At 41.7% G+C, this 14,876-nt stretch overlaps 2 protein-coding genes across 13 annotated transcripts in view; one reads left to right on the top strand and one right to left on the bottom strand.

Moving 5' to 3' along the window:
• The window catches only part of LOC140520878 (mucin-16-like), a 94,008-nt gene that overhangs the window by 13,193 nt on the left and 65,939 nt on the right, over positions 1 to 14,876 (top strand). The gene's annotated exons all lie outside the window — the stretch shown is intronic.
• LOC140521066 (mucin-16-like) lies at positions 5,812 to 14,411 on the bottom strand. Of its 4 annotated transcripts, none has more exons than XM_072635747.1 (6): positions 14,160 to 14,406; positions 13,974 to 14,041; positions 13,370 to 13,539; positions 11,108 to 11,449; positions 9,347 to 9,457; positions 5,812 to 6,162 (listed from the first exon to the last, which is right to left on the bottom strand). In XM_072635747.1, exons 1-5 carry the CDS (start codon positions 14,343 to 14,345, stop codon positions 9,387 to 9,389), a joined length of 837 nt encoding a protein of 278 aa, XP_072491848.1. In that variant the 5' UTR covers positions 14,346 to 14,406; the 3' UTR covers positions 5,812 to 6,162; positions 9,347 to 9,386. The 4 variants fall into 4 exon arrangements, with proteins under 4 accessions (XP_072491848.1, XP_072491838.1, XP_072491855.1 ...); XM_072635737.1 differs by having other exon boundaries at positions 9,378 to 9,457; XM_072635754.1 differs by lacking the exon at positions 9,347 to 9,457.

Below are 14,876 nucleotides of genomic sequence, written 5' to 3'. Positions count from 1 at the left end.
CCATTTCCATTAAAGCAGAGAAAAAGGAAAAACATTGAGAAGTTGAAAGCAGTTCTTATCAGAGGCCTGGAAAAGAAAAATAAGCAATAAAAATAGGCAGAAAGTACAAAAGAATAAAAGCCAAAATATAAAATGACCAAATTTGGGACATTCTACCTCATGGGAATGACTGCGATAAAGGAAGGAAACTTTGATTTCTGCGTTTTTCCTAGTGAGAGATTTTGTGATATCAGAGGGGAAACTGCCACAACAGGAAAGAGCAATTCTTAGGGTACTTCTTCTTTCTATATCCAAGGCTTGGGGCAAGGCAAAGGTATATTTCTACAACTCTTTACCTTTTACGAAATAGCAGGATCCTCTGCTAATATACTTACCTCCAATATTTTCTTAATACGTGCTTGAATCTGCTCCTAAGGCTAAGTATGACTCCAGTAATTTGAGTGTCAACTTAATATAAGAGCGTGATTAGTGTGATATGAAGTATGAAGGCCACTAAATTAGGAAAAACTCCTAAAAGTATGAACTGTTTCTCAATGAAGACTTCAAAATTCATTTGAAAAGTGCTCTAAATCATTACCGATTAGAAAAAGGAAAATTAAAACCACATGGAGACATCATCTCAAATCTATCAAAATGAAGGAAAGGGGAAATGAGACATGTTAGAGCGGATGTGGAAAATTTGGGTCTTGAATACACTGTTGGTGGAACTGTGAACTCATCTAATCATTTTGTAGCACATTCTGGAATTATGCCCAAAGGGCGATAAAACTCTATATACCATGTGAGCCAGTAATAGCACTTGTAGATGTGTCACAAGGTGATCAGTTTAAAAAGAAAAGAATCTATATGTTCTAAAATATTTATACCAGCTCTGTTTGTGGTGGCAAAGAACTAGAAATTGAGGGGATTCTCATCAATTGGGGAATTGCTAAAGAAGCTCTTGTGTATGGTTGTGAAGGAATACTTACATTCTCTACGACATGATGAGCTGTTGGAGTTTGAGAAAAACATGGAAAACTTGCATGAAATAATGGAAAGTGAAGAGAGCAGAACCAAGAAAACACTGTATATAATAATAGCAATAGATTGAAGAATAATTGTGAACAACCACGTTATTTTGAGTACTGTAATTAATCAAATCATCTATAAAGGAGCTAGGAAGTAATAGGCACTCTCACCTCCAGAGAAAGAACTCAGAAATGGAGACGCACATAGTCTAATTTACATATGTTTATGGTGTATAGTTCTACACCATATTTATAATTGGTAGCCTTCACTAGTTCAGGGTAAGAAAGGAGGAAGGGAGACAGTTTGGAAATTGAAATATAACAAAAATTGCGTCAACAAAACTAATTTTGAAAAAAAAAATTTCCTGTTTGCTCCACCTGTTTTCATTTTGCAAATTGCTGTGGCCAGGAGAATATGATGAGACTAGGTTAGCACCACAGGTGTCGTTGCTTGCTACTGCTATCTTGCACGTGTTATTTTCCGGGTCCAGAACAGCTCAGTGACATTTTTATGTTAATAGAGTTTTGACTTTTATTTATAAACTCTACTCAGTTTGAATCATGTTTCTAGATTATATCTTTAGCAGATCCTGAGGCCAACAGGGCAAATTTGTGTTACGGCCTATATTTCTGTTTTGTATTTAGATATATATTTGATATAATGATATATCAATAATTTTCCTTGGTACAGCGTTCTCCTTTTTTCTGCAATGTCCAAGACACAGATAGCTACTAATAATGTCATGACTCTTCCATCATTCACAGGATCATTTGCTAAAAGGAAGGTGCTTTCAAGGTTATTTATCTAGCTTAAACCCTCTCATTTTAGAGAGGAGGAAACTCAGACCCAGAGATATACAATTATTTGCCGACAGTTATTCAATGAGTAAACTGTAAAAGCAGGATTGGAACCCCAGGTTCTCAGATTCCAAATCAATCCATCTCCCTTTCCATTGTGCCACACTGCCCTCCGTCCATAAAATAAAAGAGTATTTGAACAAAGAAAACCCCCAGTCCTCTGGTAAGGAAGCTAACAAGTGTTAGAGTACTGGAAGCAAGGGATGAAGACTGTACTTTGATATAGCTACAGCCCATGCAATCCCTGAAGACTCTTATGCCGACTCCCACTCTGACAGATCAATCAAAGAGCAATGGTGTCTACATCTCCTCCTTGGATTTTGACCATATCTACAGCGAGTCAGTTGGTGATTGTCTAATTGCATTGGGTCAAAATCCCTACAGTCTGCTTTCTCCCAAGTTTCTCAATTGAGAATCCTATATTGAACTAGCCATAAAGTGCCTTTTAGAAAAGAATATTTACGACTGTTGTAGAATAAAAAGAGGTCCTTTAAAACGCTCCCCCCAAAACTCTGTTACATACTTTCCTACCATTACATAGAGAGAGTCAAGGAAAGTGGACTGAAGCTAAGAGGTCACATGTGGCAAAAAGATAACTCACCATTCCCATTTGCTGGAAACGCCTTTTCCTTCTATTTTTGTCAGGATCAAGAAGTCTTCCACTGAGAATGGGAATCATTTGTATTCATCTGTTATTGACTCGCCTTATGGCTAGCATACCAGTGGACATAGCTTCAAAGACAGGAGCAGTCTGTAGGGGAGACCTGACCAAAGCCAAATTGAGCTTTTTCCTCATTCCCATGTAGTTCCTGCTTAGGGTATTCAGGAAAAATATCTCATTTTCTTTACTTTCTGGATATCAATCTCTTCTCATCTCACCGCATAATTATGAAACGTAATTGGAGTTTACTGGTCAGTTTATAGGGAGCAGAAATTAAGTGGTAAAAGTGATAGTGCAATGCTAATCCCTGATACTGTTGATATTGAGGAGGTGGTAAGTAACACTAGGTGATTGATATTTAGGAGGAGCATATAAGAATTATCCCAATTTCTTGAGGGTTACTTCTAGAACTCAGAGAGAGAGGGGAGAGAGAGGGGGGGAGGGAGGGAGGGAGGGAGAGAGAGAGAGACAGAGACAGAGAGACAGAGAGATGTAGCCATGTTCTGGCCATTTTACTTACCAATTCTTATGAAGTTAGTGTGGGGAAAATGAGCCTGAGAGCCAATTAAAGGGCTATACTAAGCAGACACCCAAAGAAATGGTTTTTGACATGGGAGTTATTTAAGAATTACTTGTCCATGTGCAGTCAGATATTTAGCTGATTAAGGAGATGGTCAGAAAGAAGTGGCAGGTGATGCAGTAGCTAAAATCTGGCCTTAGATACTTAGTAGCTATGTAACCCTGGGCAAGCCACTTACCGCATTGTGCCTCAGTTTCCTCATTTGTAAAATGATATGGAAATGGAAATGGCAAGCCACTCCAAGATCTTTCCAAGAAAATCCCGAATGGGGTCAAGAAGACTCAGACATGATTGAAACGACTGAATAACAAGAACAACGACAAAATCAACAGAAATTAGAAGAAATGATACAGACGATGAGACTGTGCATCGAATTACAAGAGCTCTAACTTGGACTATTCAAAGGAATGATTGCAGTTGTAAATGAACAAAGAATAGATTGACTCTGATTTTTATAATAAAAATATTTAACCAATAATAAGAACAAAAGAGCCTAGAGATTGTGTTAGAAGCAAATACTTAATCTTTCTGACAAGCAGCGAATATCAGCAAACATTTAATCTTTTTATCAAGCAGTGAAACGCTACTGCCAAGAAAATTGCCAATCTAGTTACACAGTTTGGAGGATGGTAGGAGTTTATGAGCATTACTGTCTAAAAATTCATATGAGAGATGAAAAGAAGCTTGCAGAAAACTTGGCATGTGACCCAACTAAACTAGGTTTTCTCGAACAACATTTCCATAAGAATCCAGAGGCACCAAAGAAAGATAGCTTTGATGAAACAGATTTTACAGCATATTTTTATTAATCTATTCTTGCCATCATTGGTGCCAGAGCTACTGAATACCAGACGTGCTGGTCTGCCCAAATGGCAATGAAACAGAGGATTAAGTGGAAAAAAGCATATGGATAGGATTAAATTCCTATTATAATCTCAGTTCTGGGGGTGACATTTGTTTTCTTTTCAAAATTTAATATTTTATTTTTTTCCCCATTACATGTAAAACAATTTTAAGATTCTTTTTTATTCCAAATCCCCAAACTCTCCCTTCTTCTCTCCCTTCCTTCCCCAGCCTCACTGAGTAGGCAAACAATTTGATAAAAGTTGTATATGTGTAGGGGAAGGGGAATAAGTTGGAACGTTAAGGAATACTCACCCACACTTAGGGAGAAGACTGTGGACTAGGAAGCCAGTTAAGGCCTTGGAGAGGGAGGTGTCAGATTGGTAGGAGGTAAACAAGAGGTGATGTCACAGAATCCAAAGAGAGAACAGGAAGGAGGAGGGGTTGGCTTTTAGAGCCACAAATGATTCAACAAACAATTATTAATATCTCATTATGTGCCTGGCACTGTGCTAAGCACTGCGAATGCAAAGAAAGAGACACAAACTGTCCTTGTTCTCCAGGAGCTCCATAGTTTAAGGGCCTAAGAGGGGGGGACATGATAGAAGACAGGGAAGACTAGGGAGGGGTGATCAGAAGCAAACAGCTTTGAGGAGGGACAGAGTCAAAGGAGAGATCAGAATGAAAGGGACACAGATGGCTCTGGAAGACAAAGTGATGTTGGTGAGCTTGCACAGCTGACTCAAAACAAAGCCAAGTGTAAAACATGTCTTCATTTCAATGATATCGTCGATATTCTTAGAAAACGAAATTCCCACACAAACCAACACAAAAATCTCCCACTAACTACTGCAACTGTTTTTCTAAGGGATTTTTTTTGGAAATTAACCATAACAAATCACAAATTTCCCAGGCCGCCACCCTCCTGATCGAGCTTTCTCATGATGTTGAGTTTGGGTAGAATGGTGTGAGGAGGTGAAGTTTGGCTTATTCGGGCTGGCCACTTTGTTAATATGTTATTCTAGGGTTCAAGAGGACCTAGATCAAAGAAGACAGCCAGAATTCTGCACTGATGCTAGTGTCTTAATACATTCCCCTTCATCTGCATCAGAAACAATGATTCCTGAGCAGGACAGAGACTAAAATGCCAAAGTTTGTTTTGGCAAGTCGACCTAACATGCTTATGAGTGCAGTCTGCAGGGACCGTGTTTCTCTCCTTGGATACAATGGTTTCATGTGGCTGGGTAAGACTGACCTGATGTCAATTTGAGGTCTAAACCTCAGACTGTTACAGCCAAAGGTGGCAGTGGAGATCCTTCTTATCTCATCTCTGAACAGCCTGCCAAGGGCAGAAGAATCCAGTAACCCAAACTGGAAACTAGCCAAGCTATAGCGCCCTATACGACCCCTCGCCATGCTTTGCCCAGCTCTCCCTTTCCTTTCTCTTCCTCCCTCCTATGCATCACCCTCATCCTGCCAATTGGCTTCTTTTTTCTCTGATTCGGAGGGGACCTCAGGACTTTATGGACCCTCTGGTGACAGGTCCCCCATGCTTCACTTGGGAACTTTGGTGCTTGAGCCTGGGTGAGGGTGGTTGCTCCTAAAGAAGGAGAAGCACTGTCCACTTTGTAAAAAAGCTAAGCCAGAATGGTGTTGGAAAAAGGCTCAAAACATTTCACAGAGTCACATTTGTGTTGCAAATATACAGACAAAAAAAAAATCATTTTTCGAAAAGCCAGACCTATACTGCTCTGCTTCTCTAAATAATCTATATACAAAATTCTCTAAGAGCAGACATAAATATGGCAAGGAGACAGAAGAACAAAAAAGGACAATCGAAGTAAATTGAAAACGACATGAGGTTATTTTGTAACAATTACATGGTTTTATTTTTACTAGTTATACTCATCCAACTACAGGACGTATGTATTTTAAAATAAATTAAAATATCCAGTACAAATGTTTTCTTCTTTTCAGGATAATAAAGTTTATAAAGGCCCAGAGTCATTCTTCCAATACTGAATAGGTGTGGACAGGCTGGTTCTCTTCCTTTGGGTTAATGCTGGAGTGTTTGTGACCCCTAGAGGGAACACAAGGGCAGGTAACTGAGTGTCCTTTAAGTGACTTTCCATCTAGGCGTCCACGAAGCCATCGATTCCTACGTTGTGATCCTGTGTTCTTTCATTTGTTGCGGAATCCTAGCCATTACTTGGCTTTAAGAGAAGAAAGAGGTCAAAGGAATAAATACTGTATCAAAAGAATGCAATCCAGGAGGAGCAGAAAGAGGTATCGTAAGTTTCTACAAATTATACATGTACATTAAAATATTGCCTTCAAGGCAAACCAAAACCTCTCATGAACAACGGAATGTGGATAAAAAGAAACTTGGCTTCCCAACCTTAAGAGGATATATCAACATAAGTTTCTGCAAGGTCAAAAGGTTAACCATTTTGAAAGAAAGTGAGATGAAATTGAGATGATACATCAAGATTTTTCATGTGTTGAGAAGATGATATGGTAGAACATAAAAACCTCACACTTCACACCCCTACACCCTTACACGTCACAAATAACCGGAACTCAAAGAAAAACTGCAGAGACAAAATACTCTCAGGAAGTGCAATCTAATGGAATATAACATTTTTAAATGATACAAATATTCAAAGGAAACACTCACCCCCTAAGGGATCAAAGGTGATCTGTCAACAGACAGCCGACAAACAATACACCAATCACAAATCATCTCTGGGAAACCACCAAGAAGCTCTGAGTTCTGAAGACCTCAGCATACACACAGGCCAACACACCCTTGAACAGCAAGCAATAGGCCTAACTCTGCATTCCCTCAGGGCCTGTCAGCTAGCTTCTGCCCAAATCTCTGCTGGGATGGAGAACTCTCCATCTCTTCCAGCTTGAAGTGTGATGACTTTGCTAATTCCTTTGTTTGGGATTCTGCTACATGGAGTTTAGATCCTTTTCTTGTGACTGCCTTTCAAAGACTTGAAAACAGACATAATTCCTGCAAATATCCTTTTTACCGGGCTCATCCGGCCCTTGTCCTCCTCCAGATCAGGTGGCCAGGCCTGAAGAAACTTGGTCATTGTCACTGAACATTCCAACTTACCAATGAGCTTCACCTTAGCCCTGGCATGTGCGCTATTGCCCTCCTAGGCCTGGCCACATTATTTTCTTACTGCAGCAAAGACCGCTCTAACTCTCTTGGATGCCATATTACACTACTGACTCAACTGGAGCTGGAGAGCCCTAAAAGCCCAGATTCTTTCAACTACATCACTCTCTCATCATACCTTCCCCTAGAGGTTAGTAGTGAAGCTGATTTTTGATCCTTGATTATTTCATTCTCAGTCAATTATTTCATACTCCACAGGTTGAAATATACAAAAATATGGCAGCACTTTTTGCTAAGGCAAAGAACTGAAGGCCGACAGCATGTCCAGCAATGAGAAGATGGCTGAAAAATTGTGGTATGTGAACGTAAATGAATAGTATGGAATTATAAAAGTCATTAAGAAAAATTTAGGGAAACAAATGAGCAGATGGAGTAAAGCACACTCATATTCAATGGCAAAAATGATGTAAAGGAAAAGTATTCTGAGGTCTTCACTTCTCCAGAAGACGATTAGTGAACCAGGCCAACATCCTGTTGGTAGAGAGTACAAGAGCAGAAGCAAACTATCTTTAGAGATGACACATGTTTGCATCCCAACCCCCAATTTTATTTGTCTCTTAGAAGGGTGGCAGATTTCATTTCTTGGGGAGGAAAAGAGGGAAGGAGATGATTACTTGAGACGGATGGGTACCCATAATAGCCTGATGGAAGAAAGAGTTTAAAAATCACATTTTAAAATATCCAGCAAGAACAGAACCAAGTTCAGAAAGGGGACATAGACAAATAATTCTATGGGGTTCATATAAATTAAGTATCTACTTTGAAATGACCAAAACTATATGTAAGAGATTCTCGGTTTCCTGTGCAATCCTCTTCTTCACTATTTCTAAATTAATGTGACCGACATAGTTATATTTATTGAAGCTTGTGTAATACACAATCAAAGAGACACCAGTTTCTTCCTATGAGAATCGACCTAATACTTGTTGCCTTTTAGATCTTTTGTAATCCTGACTACTAAAATGGTTAGCTCTTTTTGAAAAGCATTCAGTCTTAGCCTTCACTGACATCACTTAGAAAAACTTTAGATCCAGGTCACATCCAGATCCTTATGGTGCTCTGCCAGAAACCAATTTTCATGCTGATACTGAAAGGTGAAGGACCGACTCCGGTTTGGGACTGATCCTTCCTCTCATTCTACATCCACCAGATCCTTTTACTTGCTAGCCCACATCACTCTTATTTTGGAAAAGACTGCACGGGAAACTCAGTCATATCATTTGCAAAAATCTTGTTAAATGATAACCGCAGCATTTGCCATACTGAGCAATCTAAACACATGGAGAACATGGGAGATGAAATGAGCTGGGGGGGTGACATTGGGAACGCTAGCACCAGGCCTACGACCTGTTTTTCTATCACTTTGCTACCCAAACCTTTCATAACCTAATGTTTAACTTTTCAGTAACAGAAATCAAGCTCCTTATTCTCCATGTGCAGATTTTTTTCTCTTCCCTTTTTTGAAGATGAGGACATTCGCCCTCCTTTGATCCTCTTCCATGCCACACCATTTTCCCCAAATGGCTGATTCTGGCTTCTCCAATGGCATCTGCCTCATTTCTCTCAGTATCCACTGTGCTTGGTGCCCTGGAACTCATCTCAGTTAGGTGCCTTTTTTTAACTCAGGTATCACCTTCTTAAACAGCGATTTTACTACAAAGAGAATTCTCCTTGGTAAAAAAACAACAACAACAACAAAACTGGAAAAATAGGGACTGCCTCTTGGCTCTCAATAAGATCGTCCAAACTGAGCCACAGTACTCACCCTTGTTCATATTTCTCTTTCCTCACCATCGAATTAAAAACTTTTTAGAAGTTCTAAAACCTGAAAGTCTTTTCCTGTGTTCACCTTCCCTCATAATGAAAAATATGCCAATTAAAAGAATTCAAAAACAATCCAACAATTCGGAAAAGAAGAGAAGTGACCAAGTGATTTTGGGTTGTAAGGTTGAGTCTTACCCATGGGGGGTGGGGGGCGCTTGATGCTTGATGATGGTGACATACTTGATGAGGATTTGAACACAGGTCTTTTGGCTCCAGATACCACAATCGTCTTTCCACTGTGCAACCACAAAGTCTCTCTCCCTCTCTCCCTCCCTCCCTCCCTCCCTCCCTCCCTCCCTCCCTTACTCTCTCTCTCTCTCTCACTTTCACACACACACACACACACACACACACACACACACACACATGCACACAGTACTAACAGGCTCTTAGGGGTTCCCCAGTTTCTCTTACTGTGAAGTATCACATATGGTTAACCAGGAGCACCAGGAGCAGTGCCAGGCCGAAAAAGCTGATGGTCCAGTAGGGCATGTCTGGGGAGAAACAGAGATGATGCTAAGGGGCCATCATAGGGATGTGAGGACAGCACAGTGTGTGGAGCGTTCCCAACAGGATTAGCCCCCACATGTAACAGGCACACAAGATGTGGAAGCCCAGCTCCAATATCACTTTCTCTTCAAGTCCAAGAGCCACGAAAAGTCAATCCACTAGGTTCTCACAGAGTTGTCTGTCACACTCAGATCTATTGCATTGCTAATGCAAGTCTGTCTTATCCACGGCCAACTCTCCAACTCTCCTAAGTCTCAAGTGAATTTAAAATCTGTTCTGTTAAAGGAAGCTTTTCCTCCAAGTGCTGCGTTCACACAGGAAATCACAGGTCCAGTCTCGAATCTTATCTCCTCCATTATGCCCTTGAGAGGAAATGTGGAGAAGAGGGTAGATAGCTGAATTCGGAGACAGGAAGATATAACTACAAGTCCAGTGGCTTCGGGCACATGTTGTCTCCTTGACCCTGGGCAAATCACTTTGCCTCTCAATGTCACTCTCGAAGATATTAAGATAAAAGTATGTATGGGTGTGCACTGGAAACATGAGTTCCCTAAAAGGAGTTCTCTGTGTCTATGAAATGCCATGCATGAACCTCTGCAGAAGAGAGGAAGGGAGTGGAAGGGATGGGAGTGAAAGGAAGAGCAGAGCGTGGAGGGAGGAGGAGGGGCTAGAGGAAAGAATGAACGAAGAATGCATGGCATAGTTTGTATATTTCTATCCATCTGTCTGTGGCTTTCTCTACGCGGTGGTGGGGAAGAAGGGAGACAATTGGGAACTTACCATCCAACAAAATATTCATTAATTTTTTTTTTTTAAAAAGGAACAAGCATTCACTTAAGTACATGTTACATAATAATTACTTCAGAAATAATATCTCATTTGAGATGCTAATAAATGTTTTCTAAGTGAAAGAGGTTTGAAGATCCACAGAGGAAAAGATGGGAGGAGCAGCCTGAAGGGGTAAATGGCAACAAGGTTTGTGTGTCTTGTGGCTCTTTGGAGGACTCCCTTTGTCCTCAGGGAGGCCCTCATGACTGGGGCTCTCAGAAGGCATTTGCAAAGGTCATAAGTTTCTGCCCTGAAAAGAGACCCCTGTCAGCTCCTTGCTTGGGTTTGGGGGAGTGTAGGGATGGTCTGGCATTGGAATTGTTTTTTCTCACCTCTGACACTAACTTTCAGTGACTTTGGGCAAATTCAAGTCTGTTCCCTGGATCTGACTTTGCTCAATCTCAAATTTATAGGGTTGGAAGCTCTGAGGCCCTTCCCATATCAAACCTTCTCCATTCTGTATGTTAATACTGCTCTCCAATGTCCGACATCCTGGCTTCTAAGGGCCCTCCCAGCACTGACATCTTGGCTTCTGTGTGCTGCACCCAAAACTCTGACAATCTCAATTCTAAAGGCTTTCCAAGTCCTGACATTGTAGGTCCTAAGAACCTTCCTGTTGTTAACCTGTTATGCGTTCTGTTGTAGGGAACTTCCTTGCTCTGCAGTGTTTCAGAATCATCAGTCTTAATTTCACCCCCAATTGCTGGATTCCAAGCCTCCTAAGCTTTCCTTCTGCCTCAAGGCCCCTTCCCATCTCCTCTTCCCACTGCAGTTTCCCCACCCTGACTCGATTCTATTTTCCCTACTTGTCATGTGGAGGTTATCCAGCTTGAATAGGCCCCTGGGGCAGTGGCCTGTGGTCTTCCTGGTCCCGTCCAGAAAACCTTGTCCAATGGAGTTCGAACCCAGGTTGGAGGAGAAGCTGCAGTTCCAGTTGACCCTCACGAAGGGCATCTGATGAAGAGCACATTCAGTCAAGGGCCTGGCACAGATGGGGACCCAATTGCTCATCGCACTGTGGCCTTCTCCTTCCAAGGCCACAGCCCTGGGGTGAATTGAGGAGGTCTTCTTCCCTGTAGCCCAGGGAGGTAGCATGAGAGGACTCCACAAAACCTCAGTAGATTGGACCATGCTTTCTTCCTTGTAACCTGGAAAACAAAGGATGGACAGTCAAGCAAGAGAGTTACTTAGAGACTCAGCTGAAGTAAGGCCTTAGTTTATCACCCCTGAGGAACCAAGGGATTTGCATCCTGGAGAAAGAGAGAATCCTCCCTTGCACTGCCTAACTCACGCTTTTGTCTGAGACCCAGCCAGGAAGGGTGAGAGACAAAACAGGGTTGTATCTTTATGTGATTTCCTGTGGGAGCAAATGTCGACTTGTACCGGACCCCCCATTTTCTTCTCTGGCCTCAGCAATCATTCATTGCTCCTAATTCTGCCTTATGGGATTCAGCAGAATGAAAACCTCTTGCTCATGATAGGCTCCTGAAAAATCAAAGAATGTGATCATGATGTCTCCTGGCTAAACATGAACAGTTCTTTCTAGCTGTCGCCATCATCATCAGTAGTATATCTCTGCAAGATGATTTAAGGTTTTCACAGTACTTTAGAAATGTGGTCCCATTTCTCCTCACTGTCGAATTTTGAGATTGGTATTACTATGATTATCCCCATTTTTCAGACGAGCAAATGGAGCATGAAAGCTGTTCCCTTAAGAGACGTCCCTATGTCACACAGCCAGTGAGCTTGTCAGGCAAGACTGGAACTCGGTTTTCCCTGGCTCTAGGATCAGGACACTAGCTACTGCACTGCCTCTCTGCCTTTACCCCATACTTTCATGATGCCTCGCCATCCTGGGGCTCCTCAAAATGAACTAGCTTCAACTTGTAAAGGCAGAGGAAGATAGAACTGTCACCTCCCTCCTTTCAAGCTACTACACTTCTGTTGTTGTAGATTCAACTACGATTCCTTGTAGTCAGCTAAATGCAGACAGAATTGTGACAAGAAATCATATGGCAAACTGGTTTGAAATGGCTATTCAGAATTCAGAAGTTCTGAAATCAGAACCCATCCCTTAAAACTGAATGAATGCTCTGATCCTGTCAAATCACTTAACGTCTCAGGCTCAGGAAAGTCCTTAAAATGATAGGTTTTGGACAGCTAGCACTTTGCCTCCCGGGAGGGAATTTCCACCCTCAAGGAAGACCAAGAGACATATTAGCACACCAGTGTGTTTCTGTTGGGGTTTTTGGCATGCATGCCCTGTCACTTTGATGGCTCTTATTAAGCTTACTCTCAAGATAATCTCCAAGGTCACTTTCCAATGACTTGTTATAGAGTTCTGTCTCCCCAAAACTATATACTTCTGTTTCATTAATATAGAAGTGGATTGGATTTCAAAAGCACTAAAGAGCCGTTTGAATCAGAATCACATATTGAGACCTGGCCAAGACCACATCTGGGCCAACATTATAATTTACAGAAGACACAGCTGAGGCTCATCTAGGGTAATTTGTTAGTCAGCTGTCAAACTGAGAGGAATTAGAAAGTTAGGAGTAGAACCCAGGCCCTCTTCCTTCAAATCCACTTTCTTCCACTTCAGTACATGTCAATTCTTATTAAATTTCACTTGATTGGAACAGAGCCATCATTGTCGTAGGTGGAAACCTTTTGTCCTCCTGATTCCATCCTACTCTTAGATACTTATCCTTCCTTACTTCACCTCATCCATCCTTCTCCTTGCTGACCTCTAGTCTCCAACCAAAGAATTACTTCAAAGTTTGCATTTGCAAAGACCAAAAAATGGACAGAACAACAATTATCTCCAGCTACCACAGATAACACCAGAGATGGCACCAAGTAGTGGGCAGTCTAGCAACTCAGTTATACGTAGGTTCTATCTTTTGGACCTGGATGAAAAAATGGGACATTGGAATAAAGGATTCTGGGCAGGGGTGGAATAAGGGATAAAAGAATAAGGCTTAAAATGAAGAGAAAATAATACTGAGGTTATATCAGAAGACTGGTCGGGACAGTGGCCAAGATGATGGCTTAGTCAGGTAGCTCACCATCAAGGTAATGACTGTCCTTGGCCAGGGTGAAGAGGCACAGAATGGTAATGCCATGTGTTTCCCTGCTCATCTCCCAGTACACTTCACTGTCCACGACAGGCTTGACAGGGACAACGCGATGGGTACACAGGAAATCCACTCTGGTTGCAAATCCATTCATCATAGCTCTAGATAAAAACAACAATGGGAGGTGATATGAACATCTGTGAAATTGGTGCTGAGAAATGTGTTGGGATTCTGGGTAGAGAGGGGCTTAAATATATGCCAGAAGTGACCTGAGAAAGGCTGACAGTGGCCTTGGAATGGTCGGTGAGCTAGCATTACCTGTCTGGGTAGCAGTGGTGAGAAGCCGTAGGACCGCAACTGGAGAAGACATTCTTGACATTAGACTGTTTCTTACAAATCAGTACTTATGAATGAACGCACTTTTATTTCCTGCACTTTCTGGGATTAGAGGCACTGGGATAAAGTTGTTTGGGAATTTGAACATAGAGAAAATGAGACTAAAGGTAAGTGTATAATCGAGTTGACTATCTTTTACATATAGCAGTCCATTAGAGGTTTATCCTCAAGGGTGTGCGGAAAGTGTTACAATTCTTACCTCAAAGAAGTCACCTTGCATTCAGGGAAATAGGGCCCAATGGTAGTTTCCCTAAACAAGAGGCCAATCTGGCAAAGCAAGGAAAGAGTCAAGTAAACTTGGGGTAAGAGAAGATGGATCCCAGTCAAGGAATGGGGAAATCAGCTGTGTAGTTGGCGGATGGGGTCGGATATGGGGAAGACTAACCATGTGTTGCATGACATTCTCAGCAGAGTTGAATGTGTCAGAACTGGGCTGCCCCATATCTTCTGAGCAGATGAAGTTCGTAACGGTAAAGTTTGCAACAAGAGATTCCATGCTGGACGTGCCACTAACTGAAATATGAGTCAGAGAGGAACATCTGTGTGTGAGCATTATCCACTCTACTAGCATGCCCAAGGTCACCCAGTTCCTATTCTATTCCTTTCTGCAAGGGAAACCCATTAACCTGGCTGCACTGATAACTCTGGGTAGGTACGATTTCTCACTCTCCCAGTTCCGCTTTATTCAGCTTTTCTTCAAGTCCTAATCTAATGACAAAATCCGTAAAGACAGTCCACCAAAGGATCCCGAGATGCTAGCACTTTGGTAAGTGGTAAGGCTGGTGCTAAGGAATGGTAATGGACTGGAAGATGTTCCTGGAGCAAAAGTGGTTGACAAAGGAGCTCAAACTAAATCAAGGTGAAAGAAAACCGTTGATAGAACCACCACTGAGAAACTAGAGAACCAAGAGAAGTTCGTTGGATGGGAAAAGGGTTCTGCTTGATTTGGTCAAGATTGATCAGGAAAGCACTTATTCATCATTTGCCATATACAATGCATTGTAATAAGTGCTAGACATACCAACAGAAGCAAAAGAAGGCCCTGCTTTCAAAGAGCTCCCAAGCTATGTCCAGATGACTATGTGGGGACCCACAATCTCGA

The sequence above is a fragment of the Notamacropus eugenii genome, chromosome 1, assembly GCF_028372415.1.
Source record: "Notamacropus eugenii isolate mMacEug1 chromosome 1, mMacEug1.pri_v2, whole genome shotgun sequence".
NCBI classification, from domain to species: domain Eukaryota; kingdom Metazoa; phylum Chordata; class Mammalia; order Diprotodontia; family Macropodidae; genus Notamacropus; species Notamacropus eugenii.
The sequence above is the reverse complement of the archived record's forward strand: the minus strand, read 5'-3'. Positions and strand labels throughout refer to the sequence as shown.